Raw genomic sequence first — 24,554 nt, forward strand, 5'->3', positions numbered from 1 at the left:
ATTTCAATGTACGTACTAAATGTATGCTAAGGGTCTGCCTAAGTGTCCAATTAACTCAAAGCCATAAAGCCCAGTGTAGATATTGTAGTGTGGCAATGTATATTTGACATTATAAATAAGGAATGCTTAGTGGATATGAGTTATTATTGAACGATAATTGTATGCAATTTACGAAACCGTTCACTGCTCAATGTCTCGTTCAAATGCCTTTATTTTCTACTAATTGCTATCAAAAATAATATTTAATTTGTACTTTTATATTTTGTATTCGAGTGATTGAAAAGATATTTTAGGGAATAATATAATTTGATGTATCCCAATAGAAATCAATATTCATTAAATGGTTGGGATAAATTAAATAATAGTGCAATAAGTGGAATAAATCTGTCATTTGCATAGTATTGTGCGACCGTTTAAATTTAATTGGCATGTTTTGTTTGTATTTGAGTATTTAAAAAAAACAAAAGGACTTCATAAATTTTTCGATTTTATTTATGTGTAATTATCTGATACAAATTTAATAAAATTTGTCAATTCAGATTAGTTATGACAATGAATTTTGACTTTTTTTTTATAATTGCTAATAGTCCATTGTTTAAAGTGATGATATAAAGATTGTACATTATTTGCTATAATTTAAATAACATACATCGAGATTTTTGTTCATTTTCTCATTGTAATACGTATGATATATGCGTGGTGAAAAAACCCATAGAAATTATGGCAGTGACTTTGTTTAGGTTTAAAATTAAAAATGTTCCCTAATTTTATTTAAAGAAAAGTTTTTATTGAAAATTGTTTAAAGATATATTCAATGATTTCATTTTATAATTTTATACATCCTTTGAATTGTTAGAAAACTATTTATTAATTTTAAACTGTATCATTTATAGCTTGGGTATCTATAATATAATCATTTCTGTCAGTGCCTTAGGGTAAGTTTGAATTTATTAAGCTATTTCACTTTAGTTGTAAAATCATACGCATGCTAAAGTAAGCACATCATGTTATTATTTTTTATTCACAGTAATATAATTGATAGAATTATATTGACTATAGTGAATCACTGTGTCGAATGTCCTGGAAAATGTGAATTAGAAAATAGTGATATCGTATCGTAAATGTATGTAAGTAAGCCAGTTTTTATGACGATTCATATATTAGATAAAGACATTATGAATAAAATATTTCTATGATTATGATAGTTTTATTTAATTTAAATACATAAGATGGACTGAACCTAACCTTTACAATTAAAAGCTAGTTCAGCAGAAATGAATGAGTAAGCAGACTCATTCATTTCATACACATTATTTTTAGTGTAGTCTTCGGAATATTGAAATGAACATTTAAGTCTCTAAAACTAAAATTTAAGCCAAAACATTAAAGTTGGATAGTGGGATAAGTCCAAGGAGATGATGTTTCAAATCTAATTAAAAATGTATAATGGCAACACAACATTTCCACGTCAATCTGACAGTGACGTCACAAGCAGAACCTCCCACTACTTGTCATTGTCACGCTAGGAAGGGTTTATATTTGTCGAGTATTTTGCGTCTTTTCCTCATTGTTTTGACTTGAATTACAAAGCAGATGTAATTTCAATTGGCGGTTGTTGTATTTACTACTATAATAATGGCATCAGAAGTAAGTCTTAAAAACGTGGACAATGCCTGTCAAACAGCAGAGGAATTCACAAAGCTGTATTACAAACAACTCGACAATCACCGACATTTAATTTCAAAAATGTACCTCGATACTGGATTGCTAGTCTGGAATGGAAATGGAATTACAGGGAATGACAAAATAATGAAATTTCTTATGGATCTACCGGGAAGTACCCATGTTTTAAAAACCCTGGACGCCCAGCCCATAGCAGAAAGTTTAGTCGCAAATAAACTGACCTACCTCATACAAGCTTGCGGCGATGTAACATATCAAAATGATAACACAAGGAAGCACTTTCAACAGACATTTCTCATAGTAGCTGTGGATTCAAAATGGAAAATAGTTTCAGAGTGTTTCAGACTTCAAATTCCACATAATAGTTAATGTCGTTTATGTGTGGATTGCTATTGAAATTGCAATGTTTTATGTTTAAGGTAATGAAGAAAACAATAAACAATTTATAACTAATATTTGTTTTTCTTACAATTGTAAAAATAAATTAAAACCTTAAATAACAAACATAATCATAATACTGAATAAGTTCCAAGATGTGTGTCACAATTAGAGCAGTAATGTTCCGCTTTTTTAAATGTTGGTAACATATATGGAATGGCCGCTAAACAGCAAAGCATGCACCAACTAAAAAATAAAATAATTAAATCAAGATTTAATTGTATCATTTATCAGTTAAAACTATTAAAATATCTATGTTCCTAATTTAACAACAACTCATGGGATGAGTCAGTAGCACTATTATTTTAGTGAATTATTACTCAACATTAGGAAATATATTTTAATAGAACTTTTATAGCAAGTAATATAATACCTTTATTTTACCTAATGCAATGCTATTAAATTGAATTTGTAATAAACTAAAAAAATAAGCTTTGATAGGATTTGTTACAAATAATTTGCAACAATATTTAAATGTTTCAAAACCAAACAACACTATTCTAAAAGCTATTCATAAATACTTACAAAGTGAGACCACCAATAAATCCAGCAATCATATGAGTTTTTGTTGTATTGACAAACTGCACTCTAGTCAGGCACATTTCTTTACATGCAGGACAATTAAACAAAATCGGTTGATCTTTTAATTCAGGCGGAACAATAACAATTTGTTGAAATGAACGATTGCTCCCTATTTCTGTGTAAGGAGGCGGAGGATCTGAATGTCTTGTATTTGTAACCTCTATAGTTGAACTTGTGTTTGTCACATTGTTATTCATTTTTCTATCAAATAACACAAGCACAAATATTTCTTAGTATTAATTTATCACAAACCTGATGTGAAACTAAATTTATCAGTTGCTTTTATGTACTATCTTATCAAATGAAGATAACACGCGATGATAAATCATATATTTATCTGTACATTTAAAGAAGTCAAAAATAAAACATACATTGAATAGATATAATTTATTCAAATAAGTAATGTATAAAAGGTACTGGTGTTTTAAAGCATCATAAATATAATGTCTTTTGTGACATTTTAGCACAACAAAAACAGTCCTTAACATATTGTTAAATAATTTGAAAATGACATAATAAAATTGCACCAAACAATAATACATTATAAGTTATTGTTTGTTTAAATATATACAAACATCATACAGTCAAACCAGGATAAGCGAGAGTGCAAGATATTTTTCTCGCTTATAGAGGATTCTCCCTCACCCAAGTTACTCGTTTATATAGGTTTCTCGTTTATTATGGTTCGACTGTACTAAGTAAAAACATAACTAAAATTCAAATCTGTGTGTGAAAATGTTTATTATTAAATTGATACACAATGATGATAATTTTAATCACATGAGATAAAGGGAATGCATTTTTCTACATTGTATATGACACATAAACTAATATCACACATTATATTCCAGATATACATGCTTTTGAAACTAAATCTATTACATAGGTTTATATATATTAAAAACTATTCGTAATAAATAACTTAAATTTTATTCAATCTACTGAAAATTGGCAGATATACAAGTCTTTAATATTCTTACACCAAACCAAAACCCAATGCATTTTTTTAACATAAAGGCAAACATGAAAATCATTAAAGTTTTCTATTAAACTTCATGCAAAAATATTGAAGTTGAAAAACTTACAGCTACTAGAAAATTTTTCATTCAATTTCTTTAATATATCAAAATAGAAGCCACACTTACATAAGTCTTACAGTTTATTATATAGTTTAAAAACACTTATAATTTGTGGAAAATATACTCATTATTGCTTAATCTGTTGAAAGACAAAAATGATGAGTTAAAAATTAGAAAATTACCTGTTACTAGGCCATGTTGGCTAGTAAAAAAGTATTACAGTAGGACCTGGATTGGTGGGAGTACAAAAGATCGCAATATTTTTCTCACTTATAGAGGTTTCATTCTAACCTTAGCTTCTCGCTTGTAGAGGTTGTCCGCAAGACCAGGTTTCGTGCTTATCCAGATTCAACAGTGTAATGTTTCGTTATCAGTGATATTACTAATATATACCGTTCAAAACTGTTTTCAACCGAAAATTACAAAATACTACATTCAAAGAAAATCCAAGTCAGTTTGAACCAGGACAATTAAGGGTCAATATTCTGGATAATGTCTAATTTATGCAATGTTATCTGCAAATATACTTATCCGTAAGTGTTTACAAAATCGTGATTTATTTTACTAAAGGTAAACAAATAAAATAAATACTATAAACTTCAAGAGGCACTATATATTACATTAGAATTCATATACTATATTGAAAAACTGATATATAATAAAGATACTACTAGCAATATGCAATATTATCTCAATATATCTTATATATTATGTTTAATGTAAATCAATCAGGAACATTGACGCTGCCAATATTTTTCGACTCATTGTAGAGTAAAAAATTATTAAAAAAAAAATTAATTCATAGAGAAAAACCAAAGCTAATATTGTATTATTTAGTGTTCCTATAAAATTTAAGGTGTTTATTACATATGTCGCATTTTTAACCACAAATGTTTCAAAAAAATTCACATTAGCATTTGGAGTTTTTGCCGATAAAAGAATTGCAGTTAGGGCAATAATGCTCAGCATCCTTGAAGTTGTCAAAGCAGTATGGTATCAAACCCAGGCAGCATAACGAACATACCCTGTAAATATTTAAGTACATTATATACATAATAACATATAAACTATTATTAAAAATTAGACTCTAAAAACCAAACTGATAAACAGGATAAATAAAATGAAAATGTTTTAAATTGTTTATTGAGTGGAAAATTAGTTATATAAATATTTTAAAGACAATACAACAACTTAATCTTACTTATATTATAAATGGATATGTTCAGGTGGATGAATGGATGTTTGTTTTAAGGTATTTCGGGAACATCTCAACAGATTTTGATTAAATTTGGCACTTACTCTCTTATTAAGTTTTTTTAATTCCGTGCTGATGGAGTTGCAGGCGAGTGCTAATATTACATAATTCTATTGATGTTACTGGCTGGCATGAGACAAAATGAATAAGTTACACTTGCTATTACTAGTGGGTAGTTAATTTTTATATATATGATGTATTTTAAGGTCAAATAAAGGTTTGTTTGTTAGCGTATTTTCTTAAATTCTCTATATATTACTTTTACTTTTAAATATTCAACTTACATCGTGGTGACGCATATGGATCCAGCGACTAAATGTGTGTGCCAGGCTGTTGTGTATGTAACTCTTGTTGTGACAACTTTGCCGCAATTGTAGCATGTTATTGTTGTTGGTTCCGTACCCACTGCGGGCGGAAGTACTATACCCACGGGAACAGATGCACCGGACGGGGCAGCACCCATTAATCCAGGCTGAGGTTGCGCACTTATGCCTGGCGGATGAGGGTAAACTCCAGTTGCTGTAAACTGTTTCGGTTGAGGATAAACACCGCCTGCGGCCATTGGTTCAGCTGGCGGCGCTACAAAGCCATATTGTGGATTTCCAACGACAGCGGAGTACGGTGGTGGAAGATCGTTTGGCCCAGAAGTGACAACAGGAGCACTCGGTACATAATTATTTGGAGTAGCCATTTTAACTTCACTTTATTACGAACAGTAGTAAAGAAAGTTTGCACTTCACTGTTTTACCCTTAAATTTTAGATAGATATAGTTTGATAAGTTGTTCAGCCTGCTATGAAAATAAAGGATTTCAATTTCATGGAATCATGTCATGTCAATACTTGATAAATGCAAGCCACAGAGTAAAGAGTACGCTCTAGGTAATGTTGCCAGAACGGAAAAATGTTTTATTATTTATTTACAAAAACTGACTGTATATAAAACTTCGTTGTTTTTTAACTTGTTTTGTTTGTATTTCCTCTTTCAATTTACAATTGTTAGTACTGGAAGAGGAAGTCAGTTAAAACGGGGTCGTTTTTTCTATAGTTTTATCTTAACTATTCGCTATCGATAAAATTAATAATTCCACTGGCATGAAACTTTTTACAAGAGGAGAATATGGGAGATATGGATGTTATGTTGGTTTCATCCCAACCCCTCATGGGATAAGAACCTGGAGCATACTCACTAAACCCTTCTGTTTAGGCTTCTGCGTTTGCATTCATCCACAGCCTAGACTAAGTCTTTTGCCGAAGCAGCTTTTTTCCCGTAAAAAAACAAGCCTTTCAGAGCCGCAACCCGGTTCGGTGGTTACCGCCAAAGCCTGCCCATTAAACTAACACACTACAACTACATACATAGCAATATTCTTGAACTATCCATTTGTATTGCTCTAGTAATGTTGATAAGTTATTTACCTACTGAACACTTTTCTATGTTTTATTTTCCACGGGGTATTAAAACATTTAGTACAAGCTAAAACATTACATATATGTACGCAAGATGGTCACTCAAGAGCTAGTGACAAACCACTGCAATTTTAATAGCGTTAATAACATGTAATACATATTTTTAGAATTGTAATTGTTTAAAATTGTAACAACAATTAAATAAGAATAAACAAATCTTTTTTTTAGTAAATTTTGAAAAAATAACCTTACATATTATAATTCAGAACACAGCGTATTTTGATTACGCCTCATGGTATTTAATAAGGGAGAAATTACTAAACTCAGGATGCCAAGACGAACTTGTAACATAACAGCAACGGGGTCACCGGTTCATAATTCGTATGCGTTGTGAGTATTGAATAACAGCCCCGTCTGGTTCCGCGGTGGTGGCTGATGTTGAGTAATATTACTGCGAGCCAGTCGACAATTCAGACGCCGGCAGTTGCTTACTAGTCAGCCAGATACCTTCGTAAAATCCGCGCGCTTGCGATTTCAAAGCTTTACGATAAATAAAGTAATAAAGTTGCGTGAAGTGTAGATCGTTGTCAATCGAAATAAGTATAGTTAATAAGGCTGTTTTTATTGGTTTTTGGACTTTATAAACTTAATTCTGATTGGATTTCGAACTGAAAAAGTTTGTTTACATTCAAATTATGTAACCGGATTGCAAACTGCATTCCTGAAAGGTATTAGTATTATTTTGAAATTGGAATATGGATAAAATTTATTATTGATTAAACGTAGTTGTATGTTACTTATATTTTGAGTATATTTTTTAATTGTATAAATACTAAATAAAACACATAGTAAGTTTGCGCATGTAATAATTTAAAATAAATGCTGTTGATATATGTCAACTACTGGGATACTTTTTGAAATCCAAACAGACTCGTATTGTTAAATTATCTCATTTAATCCTAAGCTTTTTCCCCTTCTTTTGGTCATTATATTAAGATTTAATCTTTGTATCTACCATGCAATCTGTACCATCCTTCATCCCAAATAATTTCCATTTCAAGTAATCATACAAAAACTATATTTGAATCCATAAGGTAGCTAAGCTAAAGTTAAGCTTTTTGATAATCACGGGAAATAAGATAACAAGAATCATAGAATCTTCTCGAATTATAAAAGCATAGAAAAACTGTAGAGTTAACAAATATTTTTAAGTAAAGTTTTTTTTACCAGATATGTCTATCGTGGTGTCTTACTTAAATTGTTTTTAGTCAGTTGCTTAATTTTCAATAAATATCAGTCCACCTGTCTTAATCGTTTATTAAACGTGTTATTTTTTAACATCTACGTGTCCAAATAGATTAAAATTGTATCTGGAACGTACTTCTTAAAAAAGCTATTGCCTTTATTTTTGCAGCTGATAAATTATTGGTCTAGTTCTGGCTGGTAATAAAACGATGCAATTAACCCGGAAATATCAAATAATTAAAAAAATATTATATAATATAATATTTATTTGGAGAATAACTTGGTATCGATTGTTACCGGGCTGCGGGCGGCGGGGATGCATTGAACTTCTTACATAACCTCCACAGTCACTGCCTTATCTCATGATTATGTAACCAAAACGAGTTTTTTAGTCTTTTAATGTAAGTAACATGTTATTCTCAAAAGAATGTCAATTAGATTGAAGTTAGTAGAGTAAGCCAGATGAGTAAATTTTTGATATTAAATATTGTAAGCGTTTACTTACTTTTTCAAGTAATATTAATCAGATAAAATATCTTATTAGTTATCGCTCGTATCAGCTCCGCCGTAAGGAACGAGCCTACTCTAGATAGAGGCGATTCGGCTTCATTTAAAATTTTAATGGTTAAAATATTATAAAGACTTAAAAAAGCGAATCGAAATATAATATAATAATATAATTAGTATATATTATTTTATATGTAATAAGTTATCTAGTTAAAAACAGTAACAATAAACAACAGTGATATCCCGTAGTTTTACGAGTAACTTGAGAGTCATAAGAACCGTCCCGTCGGGTTTAACAACAAGAGTAATAGGTGAACGTCCCGCTCGCGTTAACGCCTAGTGACATAATAAATAATACATCCGTCTTGGAAAATTCCAAGTCCCTATAATCTAACCATATGTAAGCGCGGACATTTTTAATGAACATTAAAATTATACTTAGCACATACAAAGAAATGCGTATGAATGTCTTTGCATCGCTATAAGCGGCCAAACTATAATATACCACTATTTTCAATGTTTTAAACTGTTATTATTTTATAAATTAAATAAAGTATTATAATATTTTAACGGTTTTATACATTTATATAGTTATATCAATTTAAAAAAAAAATGTTGCGCGTTGAAGTCTTTTATATGGGGCGGGTAATTCGTCTACGCAGTAGCTACATATTTATTTAGTCACACTTTCGACTTCAATTATTAAGTGATTTAATTACATGAATTATTATTCTGATATCTGCTAGTAAGAAAGTATGAAAGTTATATTTCTTAACAGCATTTTAAATACCAAATTTGTACATAAACGGAATTTATATTGGGAAAATTTTAATAAGTAGGCAAAAGTTAGAGTACTGTTTAATTTTTAATTAAAGTCGACACTTGATGTAAAGAGAGTAAAGGAACATTTTTGCAAAGGTTGTGTAAGACTCAAGTGATAATTTTCGATCGCTGTAAGAGCTAAGTATTGTAACATAGATTGATCGTAATTATATCATAATAGTAATATGTAATTACTTTTATATTGTGGTAAAAATCTAAATTTGAGTAAAGTTTTTACTTAATATTATGGTCACCACTTGAATAAACTGACTTTCGGATCTTAATCGATCATAATTTCAATCGATCAGTGGCAGTTTTCAAAAGCCTCAATTTTTGATTTCAACTCAAGTAAGTCAATAACCTTACAAATCTGAAAATTTTCAAGTAGTTTCTTGATGCAGTAATTCCATTTAATTATATTTTTTGTTTCAATTTAAATCTTACTTCTTACTAATATTATAACTGCGAAAGTTTGAATGAATGGATGTTTGTTTGAAGATATTCCAAGAACGACTGTATGGATCTCGTTGAAATTTGGCATAGATATAGAACATAGTCTGGAAGAACACATAAAGTGCTCAATTTCTTTGTTTTTAATTCCATGCGGATGGAGTCGCGGGCAACCGCTAGTATTTACATAATTTTTAGTATTTTAGTTTTAAAATTCACTTAAAACGCAATGTAGTAAAAACTTGAATGAATATACAGTTGTCTAAGTGAAAGTTTGTGAATAAACATTGTGAGCGCGCAATGCGACCACAGAACAGCGTCGCTGCAGACTTTGTTTTTGACATCAGAGTACAAAAGTTTAAAGGTTAAATTTGACATCCTATGATGATGGTCTTCTATCTTATTAATATTATAAATGCAAATGTTTAGATAGATAGATCTTCAAAACGGCTGCATGGATCGGAATGTTATTTGGCATAAATATATAAATGTCAAATAACATTCCGATCCATGCAGCCGTTTTTTATTAGCTTTAGCTAGAGAATAGTCTAAAACACACAAAAAATTTAAATAACATGAAAGGTTATGTGAAAACATGATGTATAAAACTTTATGGCAAAAATACTAATGTATTCCAAAATTATTTATCTTATTTTTTACAACCAAAAAAAATGCAATTCTCTTAAATGGCCCCGTGCTATGTATTTATTTACCTGTAGCTAACTTTATATTTTTTTCTTTTTTTAAGGTGAAAATAAAGGAAGCAAGAAATCAGTGAAGTCCAGAGACTCAAAAGTGTTGTGCTTAAAGTATGGCTTGTTTCACACCACCGTAGTGTGGAAAAAACATTTCTATGAACATTCTAGAAGTACTTATAGTGATCCAGAGACTTTTAAGTTATAAAGATGCGTGTACGTTGGTGGCGCGCGGTGGTGGTCTGCGCATGTGCGCTGGTGCTAAGGAGTGACGCGCTACCACCCGCCGCTCTCGGGGACGTCGTCGTCAATGCTGCCAACAGCCTCAACTCTATGAAGGTAAGTCCACAAATCCAAGAAACATTTTGAAATAGCCGCTGGGTTTATCTATAACGACTTAGCTCCAATAATTTTCATAATCTTTTGTGCATTTAATTCAATCAAAATGATGTCCTTACTCCATGAAACCATTATGTCGCTGCCAAAAGTTGGTTCATTCCCTTCAAAATTTAAGATTAATTATTTTTAAAGATTTTATTTCTTATTGATATTTAACTAAAAAACCCAGTGGCTAAGTAACTTTGGTACTTGTTTAACATCGTAAGTAGCTTTTAAAAATTCCAATGGAGTAACATCGTGACCCCGAGATTTTAGAGATTTTCTTAGAAAACACTGTAACCCAATTCTTATTGAATCACGTCCACTTACAAAACTTTTTGTGTGTCCTAATAACAATAAAACACTTGAGTAATATAAGTATTCACAAATGACATTCGTAATTTAACTATAAGTTTATGAATATAATGTAGTCAAAACCTTAGGCAATATGTTAGAATTATTTAACTGACAAAGTCTTGGACTTGCAAATTTTAATTGTGATAATGGTGCGCCTTACTAAATCCACAGAGTTTATGCGCAATGCGATTGATTTCTTGTGCAAGATAAGTAGGCACTTACAAACCAACAAAGGCATGTTGCTTCGATGCATCACTATCGTAACTAAATGATACTAATATCTATTCAAATAGCTGAATCTTTAAATTGCACGTTGTTTTGTGATGTAATATATTTGAAAAAAGGTCACATACAAACTCCGTACTGAATACAAGTAGGCTTAGAGTTTTTCTGGCGCAACCGACTACGAATAAAAGCAGTATATTACATTTTGAAACTGTGCGACGTCCATTTAAAACGTGAGAAAATTACTACGCTGGTTGTTACAGAAATTTTCTCTAATGGTGTTTTTACTCAGCATTTCTAATAAAGGATGAAATGTGTTCTCACTTTTATAGGCTAATGTATTACAAATTATTATGAAAATTACTTCCTATATTTCAATATGAGGCATTAATTTTCTTCGATCTTAGGGATGGCTTGTTTATATTCATTGCGACCCAAATCAAATCATCGTAAGCCTTAATTTCATACGTTGCATAGAACAATCGTATCCAAATATAGTTGCAATTTATTATTTAATGTATTTCATTCCATAACAAGCACATTATATGACCTTTATCATTGCTTATTATGCAATCATTAGAAATAAATACTATGAATTTAAATCGAAAAATTTCTCGAAGTGCTATACAGATTTGTATTCAATTAAAGTAAAAACCGTAAACATGAAATAATTGCTACGAAAATTTAAAATTAAACGCACAAAAAGGTCGCACTCATCAACGCTTTGTATCACAATATAACATCTTTATATACATTGTTTACGATATGACCCAGTCAAAAAACTTAAACGGCTACTCGCATCTCGTTAACAGTTGCCCTTAATGACGAAATTGTATATGCCTTTAACCGCAACGAAGCGTTAAATGGTTATAGCTTAAACGCAATCGTAAATATATTTTAAAGGAAAATATTACTATAATTATCGCGGTTTGTATGACATGCAGTTGAACCACATTATTCTTAATTTGTTTTTTGCAACTACCCGAAGTGGAGAGTTTGTTGAATTTATCTATAATAGGATAACAAATAATATAAGCAATTTAATTCAATTTTTCCTTATTATTTGTATTTTTATATTAAAATCATATGGCCCTGCAAGACCACTTAAAGTTAATTAGGAGCTAGTTTATATACTGGTCAAATACATAATCAAAAATATTACTCACCTCTATAAAAAGTGTAAGATTCAAACGAAGATAACCTTGCATCTTGTTTTTATTGTGTAGTGAGTTTCAAAACATATAATCTGAGAAAGTCGCACTTTATCTACGGTATAGTTCTACTATCGTCACCGTAACTAACCAACCTCAAAATTGAGCAAAACTTTGCAATTTATTGTTTTCATGCTCAACAATGTCTTAACATAGCACTGCCTTTTTGTTTTTTCCTTTGAATTATAACGAATTTCAAAATGAAAAAAAAATCTATTTGCACATGCATAAATTATATATCGACCAATTTTAAGAATTAAAGTGAATTAAAAGTGAAATTGGCTATAAAAAATTAATAGTTAAAGAAAACTTTTACATGTACCCTCCTATAAGTTTTTAAAATTGATTTTCCCTATGACCCACCCGTGCGAGTACAAGTTATACGTTTATATGTCAGGTAACAGGAGCATGGCGACGTCTATCCAGTACAGTGAGCGAATCAGTAGGATTGAAGCACGCGCTGCGGCGTCTGCAGGCGGTGCCGGCGCGAGCGGCGCGTCTTGTGCACGCGCTGGTAGACCGCATGCGGGTTGGTGGCGGTCCTATCGTTAATACACGTCTCGGGGCGCTACGAGGACGGCGGCTGGTCACGAGAACTGTGTCACAGACGCCTTATTACAGTTTTAAGGGCATACGGTAAGCAACTAAATACTAAAATTGTTGTTTTTTGGTTTTAGATACTAAGAATATCATATCATAGACAGCAAAAAACACGCAATCTCTCATATTAGAAGCCAGTTCTCCTTGAACTCTGAATGATCGTACTCCAACACCAAATGAACTTTAGATGCATGCTAGTAAATCCTGCTGTAACTTAATAACAAGAGTCTATTTATTTACTAGATACGCACAATCGCCTCGTGGCCGATTAAGATTCAAACCGCCCGCGCCACTGGAGCCGTGGTCAGGGGTACGAGACGCGTTAGAAGAAGGCGCCGTCTGTCCTCATAGGTTTATGTTGTTTGATACGTACAAAGGAGATGAAGACTGTCTATTTTTAAACGTATACACCTCCGCACTGCCTGACAAGCTAACAGGGTAAGTAGAGTATCTGTAAAGCAATACTTGCTTAATTTGTTGATGAAATTCATGATTATTTATGATGTTAATCGATGATGTTTGGTCGAGTTCGATGACATTACATTAGTCTGCACGATTACGTCTACTGTTATGGCAAGTTTTTTAAGTAAACCATTTCAAAATATGTTATTCATATCAAACCTTGAACTTAACATAAATATTTTATATTTACATTATGGTGAATATTTAGTAACACAGCTTTATTTCTGAAGTAAGTAAAATACTAAAGCAAAAAGGTACTGGTAATTAACCCCAATTTCTTATGACAGGTACAATCCAAAACTAGCGGTAATGGTTTGGATCCACGGCGGGGCATTTGCAGTTGGGTCCGGGAACGCATTTCTCTACGGGCCTGATCATTTGGTGGGGGCTGGCGTGGTGCTCGTCACGCTCAATTACAGGCTCGGAGCTCTTGGCTTCTTGAGTCTCGAAAATGAGGAGGTGCCAGGAAATATGGGATTAAAGGTAACTTTTTAAAATCATAAATCAGTAAGCGGCCATTTAAATTTGCTGAAATATCGCATCGACAGCTGCCCATCGACATCTGCAGTTGTAGCTGCGTTGACCAGAAAGGGGATATTCCCACCACCACCTCCACTTCCTCTCTTTCGTCAAATCCATCCTTTCTTTATAGGAAAAGGGCGGGAAGGGAAAGAAAACTAAAATTAACCCTCTGGCACGCACACTGAACAAATGAAACAACTTACTACGACTTCACTTCCCGCTTGTCTTCTGTGTAGTCGTTGTATTTCATCGGTAGAGTCTGCCTGTTCGTGCAACAGATATTGTTGACTCTACCAAAATTCACTCCTCATCAGCTCGCTATACGTCCCCACCGAGTTAAGGGTGATTAGGCAATAGTCAACCACGCGGGCCAAGTGCGGGTTGGTGGACTTCACACATATCTTTGAATTTTTTCTCAGATATGTGCAGGTTGCATCACGATGTTTTCCTTTGCCGTAAGAACACCGGATAAATGTACATATGTAAATCGGAAATCGAAAAACACATTGGTACATGGCAGGATTCGAACCCAGGACCTGCAGATTGCACGTCAAGTGCTTGACGCTCTCAACCAAAATTCACTAGGTCATAATTAATACATTTATATATTATTAACTACATGTTTTTATCATTTAGTACAGTAAATTATAATAAATTAACACGTCATTGAACTAAGATTGACATAATATATTGTTACGAAAATGTTAACATAACTGTTTTCTTGGTTACCTCCTTGAAACAAAACACTTTAAAACATAAAACTTTATATTTATTATATATAATTAGTATAATGCTGCTTTATTTAACGCGCCGTAATCGACAAGTTGCAAAATAAAGTACGAGAAGTTAACAATTAGTGTATGAATTTGGCAACGTTTTTGGTCATGGCTTAGTTATATTGGTCAAGTGCATTACTAACGAGTCAACGTTTATCTGAATCTTAGCAAGTTCATCGTCTGACAGATTTTTTTAAGTATTCTTATTTTAAGAAATGTCAGTAAATGCTGATTTGTAACGCTGATAATTCTGATTACGATGATTCATTTATACTCTTATATACTATAGTTATTTGAAAGTCTAAATTCGTAAAAACATCTAATAACGTAGGAAGAGAATTCTGCTGTCAAAGAGAAGAGAACAACAAAGCTAGGTGTTTAAACGCTGTAACTAAATTATAAGTGTGAAACTCTACCGCGAAAACCCATTATATAATCAATTTGAGGATGCTGTGAATATAATATAGAGCGAATCGAGTGATTCAGTGAGAATTCCTTCATTTATCGCGGCAACAAATGCCTTTGCCTTAATATGAAAAGTGTGTCAATAATCAAAATACACATTTAGCGATGCTTCACACATTTTTAGGATCAAGTGATGGCTTTGAAGTGGGTTCGAGATAACATCGAGTTCTTCGGCGGGGATCCGGAGAAGGTGACCATCTTTGGCGAATCAGCCGGTGCTGTCTCGGTACATCTGCACATGCTGTCGCCCGCTTCTCAGGTATATTATTCTGAGTTTAAACAATTAGGGCCTTTTATTCTTAAAATTTATTCTTAAAAGGCCCAATATTGTGCACGTGACCCTCACCTGTTTCTACAAGTGAGGAAATTATGACTTCAAGATTTTGTTTCCTTAAATTGTAAATTTGTATGGCTTGCCGTAAAATCCGCATTAAGATAATAATTAAACAAAATACTAATATAAATTTGTCATATAAATATCATAAAAGTTATATAAAGGCTGTTATTAAGTGATTTTTAAGTAAAATGCTTGTTTAGCACAAATTGTACCGTGGTTTTCCGACAGCAAAATCTCTGTATAAAACATATCGTATCCCCGTCAGTACCGTTCACAAAACAGAGATAACAATATGTTTTAAATGGATATTGGGGTCTCAGAAACCCACGGTTAGAGGGAAAGTATACAGCTGTTGCACAAAGAGTTTAATGAGTTCACAGTGCGTTGACTTTTGCTACTTATGGTCATTATAATCGGTAGACGTATGGTAGTTATCAGACATCCTTTCACATAATATCTGTTTCCTTCCGCAAATTAGCTATACGGTTGTTAAAACTAATGGGAGTGGGGGGTAATCTTAAATAATTTTCATATATTTCCTTACAGCCTTTAGATATTACTTTCATTCATAGTTATTTATTATATAAAGAGTTTGAATTTATTACGATTACTCTTGCAATTATATGTTTTATTTTATAATAATTAATCGCAGATAATGCTATTATCCATAAATTGTTACTCATTTTATAAAATTGGTTATAATATCTTTGCTAAATAATGTAACAAAAGAACTATGCTTACGTACATTAACATTTGGTTTCTGAGAACAAAATCATTGTATAAAACTTATCGTCATTATCTTTGACAAAACAGAGATAACGATATGTTTTAAACGGGTATTTTGGTCTCGGAAACTCACAGTACAACATGTCTTATTGCGCAGGGACTTTTCCACCGAGTGATAGCGCAGAGCGGTTTGGCGCTGTCACCATGGGCTCTAGGGAAGAACCCACGAGACAAAGCCTTTGAGTTGGGCAAAGAGCTCGGTATTGAAACCAACAGCACTGCAGAGCTTCTTGGTATGTTTAATCATGTATATATCTTTAAAAAATAGCCGCGGGAAAACGAATTCAATAAATATGTCACAAGTTTATATTAAAAATTGTTTTGCTATTGCAAATATCAAGACTGTGACTGTGTATCCTCATTATTATGTATTTTAAGATGATTTGAGATATAAGTAAGTACTTATAATAATATAGAAATATTTAGATGCTTCTTTTAATCATAGAAATATCAATTACGTAATTTCTCACATTATCCTTATTGGAAAATTCTTGGTAATTCTTTTCAAGGAGACAAGCATATATTTGCGATTGCCAAACAAAATTAAGTACATACAGATCGAGTCATTAAATATTTAAATTTCAACAAATTATAATGATTCATCCTTAAAACAAAATGTACGCATAAAATGACGACATACTCTAATGTTTGATTAAATAACACCGAACATTGAAATAAAATAAAACTCCAATGTACCCATACCTACTTACTTGTTGCCAATCGAACCCATCGCTTGAGATGTTAGGATAACAAAACTAATTTACATTCAATCTGACTCAAAGCTTAAACAAATATAAAACTCAGCTTCATTAATACCGACATATAACTGAAAAAATACACATATTTAATGCTACTACTAAAAATTCTATTTCTAGGTTACCTAAGAGCAACGCCGAGTGAACTGCTTGTAAAGGCGGGCGCGAGAATCGCGGGGGCGCCGGGTAAGACGGCCGACTTGCAGAGCACAGTCGCCCTTCCATTCCTGCCAGTGCTAGAGCCCGAGGGTCCTGACGCCTTTCTCACCACCAACCCCAAAGAATCCTTGCCAGGCGCTGATGTACCGCTTCTCACAGGATACAACGCTCAGGAAGGAATTATACTATTCAGACGTGAGTATTTCCACTCAAATTGACATTTCATTGTCTACCACATGCATAGCTGAGATATTTTTAATAGAAATAACACATTACAAGAGATCAAGATTGAACACAATGATAACTTTACTGTCGTAAAATTTCTTTACTGCTAAAAATGTGTGAATAGGAATGTCTGGCCCACACATGTAAATCGCCTTGTTACTACCTTACCTTGGTACCTCTTCGGTCTAATGTCGTTTACCTTTGCTCTAGAATAATTTTGAAAATAGCAGAAGGACGAGATTTACCTACTGTATTTGTTTACCTACTATGTACCTTATATTATTCGTTTATACGATAATGAACTTACTAATTTAATTGTATGATAGGTACGTATAAAGTTTGGCATAAGGCAAAATCTTAGCAAAGATTAAAATAAGTCTCTTTGAGTGTCTCTTTCCATACTATGACTATAATTTAATAGGTTAGATTGTGATAGTTGCTTACCTCGCTGTCTAGTAAGATCATACTTAAGTACTTGTAATCGTGCACCTAATAAGTAGTTATCAAATAGTATTTTCGATAATTAAAATAGGTGAACCATTAACTGGATTTCAATGTGGTAACATTGAAGTATATATATAGATATTTATAACTCAAGAACGGCTTTACTGATATGGCTGAAAATTGGTGAGGAGGTAGCTTTGAGCCAAGAGACGGACATAGGATACTATATTTATGCCTTGAAGAGCTGCTTTTTATTTAACTTACAAATATTATAAATGCGAATGTTTAGATGGATGCGCTGTGAATGGATGGATGGGTGTGCTACACTAATTTTTTTTTATATCCACGCGGACGGTGTAGCGGGCGAAAGCTAGTATGTAATAAATCTACTTCGATTAATGAATAAACAGTAAAGTTTTCAAACGACTTAGTTTTAAAGTAAATTCTTTGATCAATTTACGCAATTCGAGGTGGGAGGTCGAAACATTCTAAAAGTTCGCATAGATTTGCTACATTAAATATTTGAGGTCACACTTGATTTAACCTAATGAATACTTTCGTAATGTTTGTATATATTTTGAGGTCCTTTACGATGTTGTAATAGTGTATTTTGCAAAGTGTAGATGAATTTCAACAATATTTTACTTAGAATTTATTTACAGTTATTTCTTTGAAAGGTCTTGGTAAGCGTTGATGTCATTTGTATTGAAGTGTTGACCTTACATATTGTAATGCAAACTTAAGGACCCGAGTTAATAATGAATATTATGATTTTATCATTGTAATGTCTACTTTATATTTATCTGGCCCTGGTACTGATTGTATACGTTTTATTATAATTATTTCTTTTATGATTTTTTTGTTTACATATATACTTTCGCTTTTGAAGTAGGTTCATTTTTTAAAAAACATTATTTTAGTTACAAATTAACGTCTCTGTTTGTATGTGTACTAGCTATCGCCCACGACTCCGTCCACGCAGAGTTAAAGATAAACTTAATAAGTAGCCTATGTGTTCTTCCAGACTATGTTCAATCATCTATGCCAAATTTCAGTGAGATCCATACAGCCGTTCCGGAGATACCTTCAAACAAACATTCATCCATCCATTCCTCCATCAATCTAAACATACGCATTTATAATATTAGTAAGATTGTATACCAGGGATCTGCGTTATATGGACATGCACGCATTTTAGTCTGAGCATCGAGGTGCAGCCTGTAATTTTCCGAGTAGTGACTGCAGTTAAATCAGGACGGAAATCCTAGCCGGCATTGTGCAACTTTGTCAACAAGATCCGTTGCCTTGGATTCTAGACATTCACTATATACCCATAATTTATCGTTTTTAGTATAGCTAGCTAGTTTCGTCAGTATTTGCGTTTTAGCATAAATGTTCTAAGGGTTAAACAATTTCATTTTACTTGTTGTCATGCACGTATCGCTTTGTTCAAAATATTACGTATAATGGAATAGGGACAACTAGGGTTATTGGTTTACTAAAATAGACCGGTAGTAGAGGTTACGGAAATGACTGAAAGAACAAGTGCGAGGTCCATTCTTTAACAATGCAAATAACGAAGTCTATTCTACTCATGCTAATATATTGTTGTTTATTATGAACGACAAGCAGTAAAGAAACCTTCGAGTAAATAAGGTTACATATGTATATAGTAAGCTAAGGTTAGAATTAGTATAAGACATTAATTGTGCAAAAAGTAGCAGAGTGCCGTATTAAGTCGTCAAAACCTTTTTCTATCCGACTATACCAACATCACTTACGAACGATCGTATATGCTTTGAGCTAGGATAGTATTACAATAAAATAAATATATAAAAAAGCATACAGGCCTAACGTAAAGCAAACGTGACGTAACGAAAAACGTTGAAAACAGATATTAAAATCCTCAAACCTATTACCGAAATATCGTTTAGCGAGTTCTTACATGTTATTTCATAAAGCCCTACTTTACGTAATGACTTGAATTTGTGAACTATTGTCACATAGTAATCAGACCGTTGTAGTTTAGCTTAGCGTTTAGCGGCAATTTGTCGTTTGTCGAATCCTCATGTTGCTAAACATGTAACGCTTTGTTTACTAACAGACATACACAGGTCTCCGTGTGTTACGTTATGTAACGCGGCAGTGAAATTGAAACCGGTTCACTTTATGTCATAAATACGTCATTTGTGTCAACGGAATTAAGACAACCGGACGCCTGACCAGGATCAGACAGATCATTTAGGATGAATTCGTGTAAATTTTTATTTGATTTTGAAATTGTTTGTTTTATGGTCATTTTGCATGTCACAGTTTTGATTTCGTTGGTTGTATTGTGCTGTCGTTCATTCATAACGTTCACAAAAAAATAGTACCTTTTTCTAATATATTGAACCTTCGGTTAGACATTTTTATACTTGTCGAAGTTATAGATTAGCGTTTATCTCACACCATATATTAAATACTTCATATTATATCTGTAATCTATAGCTATAAAATTCTATAAAAATAAATCTACATCGAAGTAATCGAAAGATAAGGTTAGATCAAAATATTTAAACATTATTCTTTCCTTGTATATGCTTATCATAATACTACAAAAATTATCAATAACAATGTACGTGAAATAGCATAAGTTCCGCATGACCATGAAGGCCGTGGCCTTGAGAATCTTACCGGATACATAACCTTGTCGTTAATTTGATAGACGCAGACAATTTATCTAGCGGGATACATTGTTATATTCGACTGGCGAAATACTGGACTGCTGGACTGATCTTATTAACCTACAAAACATAATACACCCGTTCAATCTCTTTGGAAAAGCATAGATAGCATTATATGTTTTTGTGCAAGTGTTTTGATAGAGCACAAAATATCGTACAAATATCCGCAATGGTACTTACAAATGAGATCTAAAATGCATCTTGAAATCGGCCGTAAAACAAATGACATTATTGCTCTGATTTTACGTAACAAATACCCAAAAATGATGTTTGTGACAACTTCGAGCCACTTTCACTGTAACGAAACTTGCCGAATGCTGTTATATATTAGCATTTGTAATTTAAAACGGTTATGCCATGTTGTGGCCAGTGAATAGTTGACCGACACGTACAAATTGTTACCGTCAAGCTATCCTAAATTCTTCTAAACTCGAATTGACACCTAGACAGTATTCGTGAAACTTAAGTTCTATAGGATAAAAATCAAGTGCTGTTCGAACGAAAGGATTTATCTTATCTTGGTCTTGAAATGTTCGTGGAGGTCTAGGAAAGGTTTAAAAGGTGAGAAAAATTCGAATAATTGCCGGAAACTATTTAATTTTTTTTTCATCCCACGCAGACAGAGTCGCAGTCGACAGCTAGTCATATATATTTTCTTTATATAATTGCAAAATTTTACATAATAATTACGCTAAATGTATCGGGTTAATTTCTATTATATTTTAAAAGAAATCCACGCTTAGGTTATTTAATTATTTAAGGATAACGTAACTTATATGAACCAAAGCTAAACACTATATTTGTAGTAGAGTATGTAAGGTAAAAGGAATGTAAACTTAGAAGATATAAATGTGCACAACACTTGTATTTTCAACGAAAGGAAAGGAAGTTGTTATCGTTTCGAGAAAAAAATAGAATTCTAACGTTTTGATTTTGATCGTATCTTTTTATCGTTTTCATTATCATCGTCTGCGTCGATTTATCTCTAAGGTTATACCGATAAGTCGTCAATTAAACAAATACTACGAAATAAGTTCATGTGCAAGATTTTAATATGTAATCTTCGTATAGTAATTAAGTTTTAATGTTGCTTCGGTTTTTTTTTACTTTTATACGTTTAGGCACGTACATATTTTTAAGTATAAAATATATTTTTGTTATTAAGTTTTGAAGGAAATTGACGCAAGCTCATATGTGACCATGATTAACAATCGACAATCGCTTCGTTGTTGCCATTTTCTGGAAAGAAAAAGACAAAACGTTACTTCTCGACTCATTATCTGTTTTATGACGCCGAGGCATATTCCATTCAAACAACAAACGTTAACTAACTTTCCAGAGATACCTGCCAAAAATCCATCTATCTAAACTTTTGCATTTATAATGTTACTAAGAAATAAGATTATTTGTATTCAATTCCAGGTTTGCAACGCTATCCGAAGTTACTGAGTGAGTTGGAACATGAATTCCGTCGCGTGGTGCCGCCCGAGCTGATATCTTCTGATGAAAAGCTGACCAACAAGGTTGCGGATCATATCAAAGCTTTCTACTTCCAACAGCGTCCAGTCGATACACGAAACATCAACAGTCTCATTGACGTAAGTACATGTTTTAAATTTTAAACTAATTCAACAAATAACTTGAAGCTATTTTTATAGAAAATTTAGTAAACAAAATAATTTAGCATAAAATCACAAACCATTTGCATTACGATTATCTGATTTTTTGATATTGTTATGGAGTGGGATTTCCCTGAGTGATAAGATTGCTTAAATTTAGGATAATTATATATCACAGGGTCGCTTGTACTGCGACGGAACCTACACATGTTTAATACGTAATATATGTACGAAAAAAAATCGAAAATTGCGTTCACAGGTTGTATGTAGCTACGTAAAGTAACTTATTTATAAAAATGCTTACTGTCTCTAAAGAAAAAAAAACTGATTATTGAATGGCATGGAAATGTACTTCACGAGACGTCAAAATACGTTAGTCGCTTAAATGAATATATCCTACAATTAGTCAAGTTTAAAAAGCAAATTATGGGCATCGGGTATAACTTTCCTTTATTCCACAAGGTCTTAGAAAACATGAATGTAATATCTTTTCTTGTTTTTGCAGTTATTCACGGACGTGATGTTTTTGAGGCCAGTGCTCCAAACGATTCGTCTCCAAGCAGCCACCAACAGGACAAGCCCCACGTATTTGTATCGGTTCGCATTTGACGGCGCGCTTGGCCTGTTCAAGCGAATGCTCGGCATATCCCACCCGGGCGCCTGTCACGGCGACGAAATGGGATATCTCTTTTACTTTTCTAGACTCAATTACAGACTGGACGACGAATCAACTGAACTTGCAGTTTCTAGAAAGATGGTGCAGATGTGGACTAACTTCGCAAAGACTGGGTAAGTTAATATACAAAAGTAATCTAATTATGTGATCTAGGCTCGAACCATTATTATTGGGGCTTTCAGCTTAACAACCGTAATGTTTTCGTAAATTGCGGCGTGGATAAATTCAGACGTAATTAACGAATTGTATAAAGTGTGACGTGACGGTATGACGTCACGTCAACGTTTCTATTATAATTGACGTATGTTGTGATGATATTACTTTTATACTATTTAAAATGGAACCATGGATTTCCACAGCCAAGAACATAACACGTTTATGTATTTTTTTTGTTATAAAGATAATCAGCCAATTCAGACTGTACGCATCTAAGATTATCTTGGGCGATTAGAATAATACCAATAGATGCCTGTCGATAATTACGAAAATAGACTTAATTTGCATTTGTCATTTTCACCTTTATGTACACAAGCGTTATTGTTATGTCTATAATTTATTGATTCCAGAAACCCAACCCCGCCGATGGATTACGAATCGGTTTTAGACTTCAAATGGCTTCCCGTAAACGGAACGGAACACATGAATTATCTCAACATAAATGGAAACTTCACATTGCTAACAGATCCCGAAGCAAAAAGAGTCAGGTTTTGGGACTGGCTGTATAATAATTACGCCAATAAATCAATGCAAGTTTAAAAAGAAAATGTGCGTGATATCCCACAGATAAAAAATTAGATATTGCTTTGAATTTAAACCGTTGTAACACTTGGTTCAAAACATGGTTTTGCCTCTGTTTCCTTCTGATTGGATGAGAGAGATGACATGATACAAGTGTAGCGACAATTCGACAATGAACACTCACGTTAGATAGATGAGACATTGATGATAAGTGTTTATGCTATACCGAGTTATAGTTGATGTTTTTGTTTATAAGTGAAGATCAAGTGCAAATATATTTACGTAAATATGTACTTATTTTGTTATATTACTTATAATCATAATAAGATGAATTGTATTAAAAATTAGATTTAATCTTCGTTGTCTTCCATTTTAGACTTCGTTAACAAAATGAAAAGTCAGATTTTTAAGACTTTGATTAAAAAGTGTTATATTGTAAATAGCTTCTGTATAATTTATAGAAATCTATTGTAAATTTGTTACTTCGTTATACTCATGTAAGTGTTACTTGTATTAATTATATGTATTTAAGAATTATTTAATCTAAATAAATAAAAAGTCTAACAAATTTATTTATGCACTAGTTGTTGCCCGCAACTACGTCTGCACGAAATTAAAAAATAACTTAATTATGTTGCCTATGTGTTCTACCAGGCTATGTTCTACATCTATGAAAATTTTTAGCGAGATCTATAAACATTCGCATTTATAATATTAGTAAAATATAATGGTACTAAAACACTTCGTAAATTGTACCTATTTACAGTAGACTTATACCTGATGACTGAGTATTCAGAGTACAAAAGTGAGGCCTACGGATGTCTTTTTTGTGGTAAATTTCCCCAATATTTACATCACAATATTTACATAAAAAGTCAATCGAAAATAACATTTTCGCAAAAATACTTGTCAACTAAACTTTGACGAAT

At 32.5% G+C, this 24,554-nt stretch overlaps 3 protein-coding genes across 3 annotated transcripts; 2 read left to right on the plus strand and 1 right to left on the minus strand.

Annotated features, from left to right (window-relative positions):
* The first annotated feature begins 1,484 nt into the window (after window positions 1-1,484).
* On the plus strand, window positions 1,485-2,134 carry Nxt1 (NTF2-related export protein 1). The gene has a single exon (XM_013315614.1). The coding sequence runs from the start codon at window positions 1,636-1,638 to the stop codon at window positions 2,050-2,052; it is 417 nt and encodes a 138-aa protein (XP_013171068.1). The 5' UTR covers window positions 1,485-1,635; the 3' UTR covers window positions 2,053-2,134.
* Window positions 2,135-4,216: 2,082 nt separating this feature from the next.
* LOC106120301 (lipopolysaccharide-induced tumor necrosis factor-alpha factor homolog) lies at window positions 4,217-5,886 on the minus strand. Its single transcript, XM_013315613.1, has 2 exons — window positions 5,322-5,886; window positions 4,217-4,807 (listed from the first exon to the last, which is right to left on the minus strand). Exons 1-2 carry the CDS (start codon window positions 5,726-5,728, stop codon window positions 4,693-4,695), a joined length of 522 nt encoding a protein of 173 aa, XP_013171067.1. The 5' UTR covers window positions 5,729-5,886; the 3' UTR covers window positions 4,217-4,692.
* A 1,072-nt stretch (window positions 5,887-6,958) lies between these two features.
* Window positions 6,959-24,197, plus strand: LOC106120388 (venom carboxylesterase-6). The gene is made up of 11 exons (XM_013315728.1): window positions 6,959-7,173; window positions 10,218-10,503; window positions 12,733-12,971; window positions 13,179-13,373; window positions 13,685-13,880; window positions 15,285-15,419; window positions 16,381-16,516; window positions 17,159-17,392; window positions 22,015-22,190; window positions 22,717-23,000; window positions 23,454-24,197. Exons 2-11 carry the CDS (start codon window positions 10,375-10,377, stop codon window positions 23,641-23,643), a joined length of 1,914 nt encoding a protein of 637 aa, XP_013171182.1. The 5' UTR covers window positions 6,959-7,173; window positions 10,218-10,374; the 3' UTR covers window positions 23,644-24,197.
* The last annotated feature ends 357 nt before the right edge of the window (window positions 24,198-24,554 follow it).

Source organism: Papilio xuthus, unplaced genomic scaffold (genome assembly GCF_000836235.2).
Source record: "Papilio xuthus unplaced genomic scaffold, Pxut_1.1 DF826961.1, whole genome shotgun sequence".
Lineage (NCBI taxonomy): Eukaryota > Metazoa > Arthropoda > Insecta > Lepidoptera > Papilionidae > Papilio > Papilio xuthus.

Excerpts from the sequence above, each read along its gene's own strand:
- Nxt1 (XM_013315614.1), top strand. The coding sequence starts at position 1,636 with ATGGCATCAGAAGTAAGTCTTAAAAACGTGGACAATGCCTGTCAAACA.
- LOC106120301 (XM_013315613.1), bottom strand. The coding sequence starts at position 5,728 with ATGGCTACTCCAAATAATTATGTACCGAGTGCTCCTGTTGTCACTTCT. Across the intron at positions 4,808-5,321 it reads TCCATATGCGTCACCACGAT|GGTATGTTCGTTATGCTGCC; the intron begins GTAAGTTGAATA and ends AAATATTTACAG.
- LOC106120388 (XM_013315728.1), top strand. The coding sequence starts at position 10,375 with ATGCGTGTACGTTGGTGGCGCGCGGTGGTGGTCTGCGCATGTGCGCTG. Across the intron at positions 10,504-12,732 it reads ACAGCCTCAACTCTATGAAG|GTAACAGGAGCATGGCGACG; the intron begins GTAAGTCCACAA and ends TTTATATGTCAG. Across the intron at positions 13,881-15,284 it reads CAGGAAATATGGGATTAAAG|GATCAAGTGATGGCTTTGAA; the intron begins GTAACTTTTTAA and ends ACACATTTTTAG.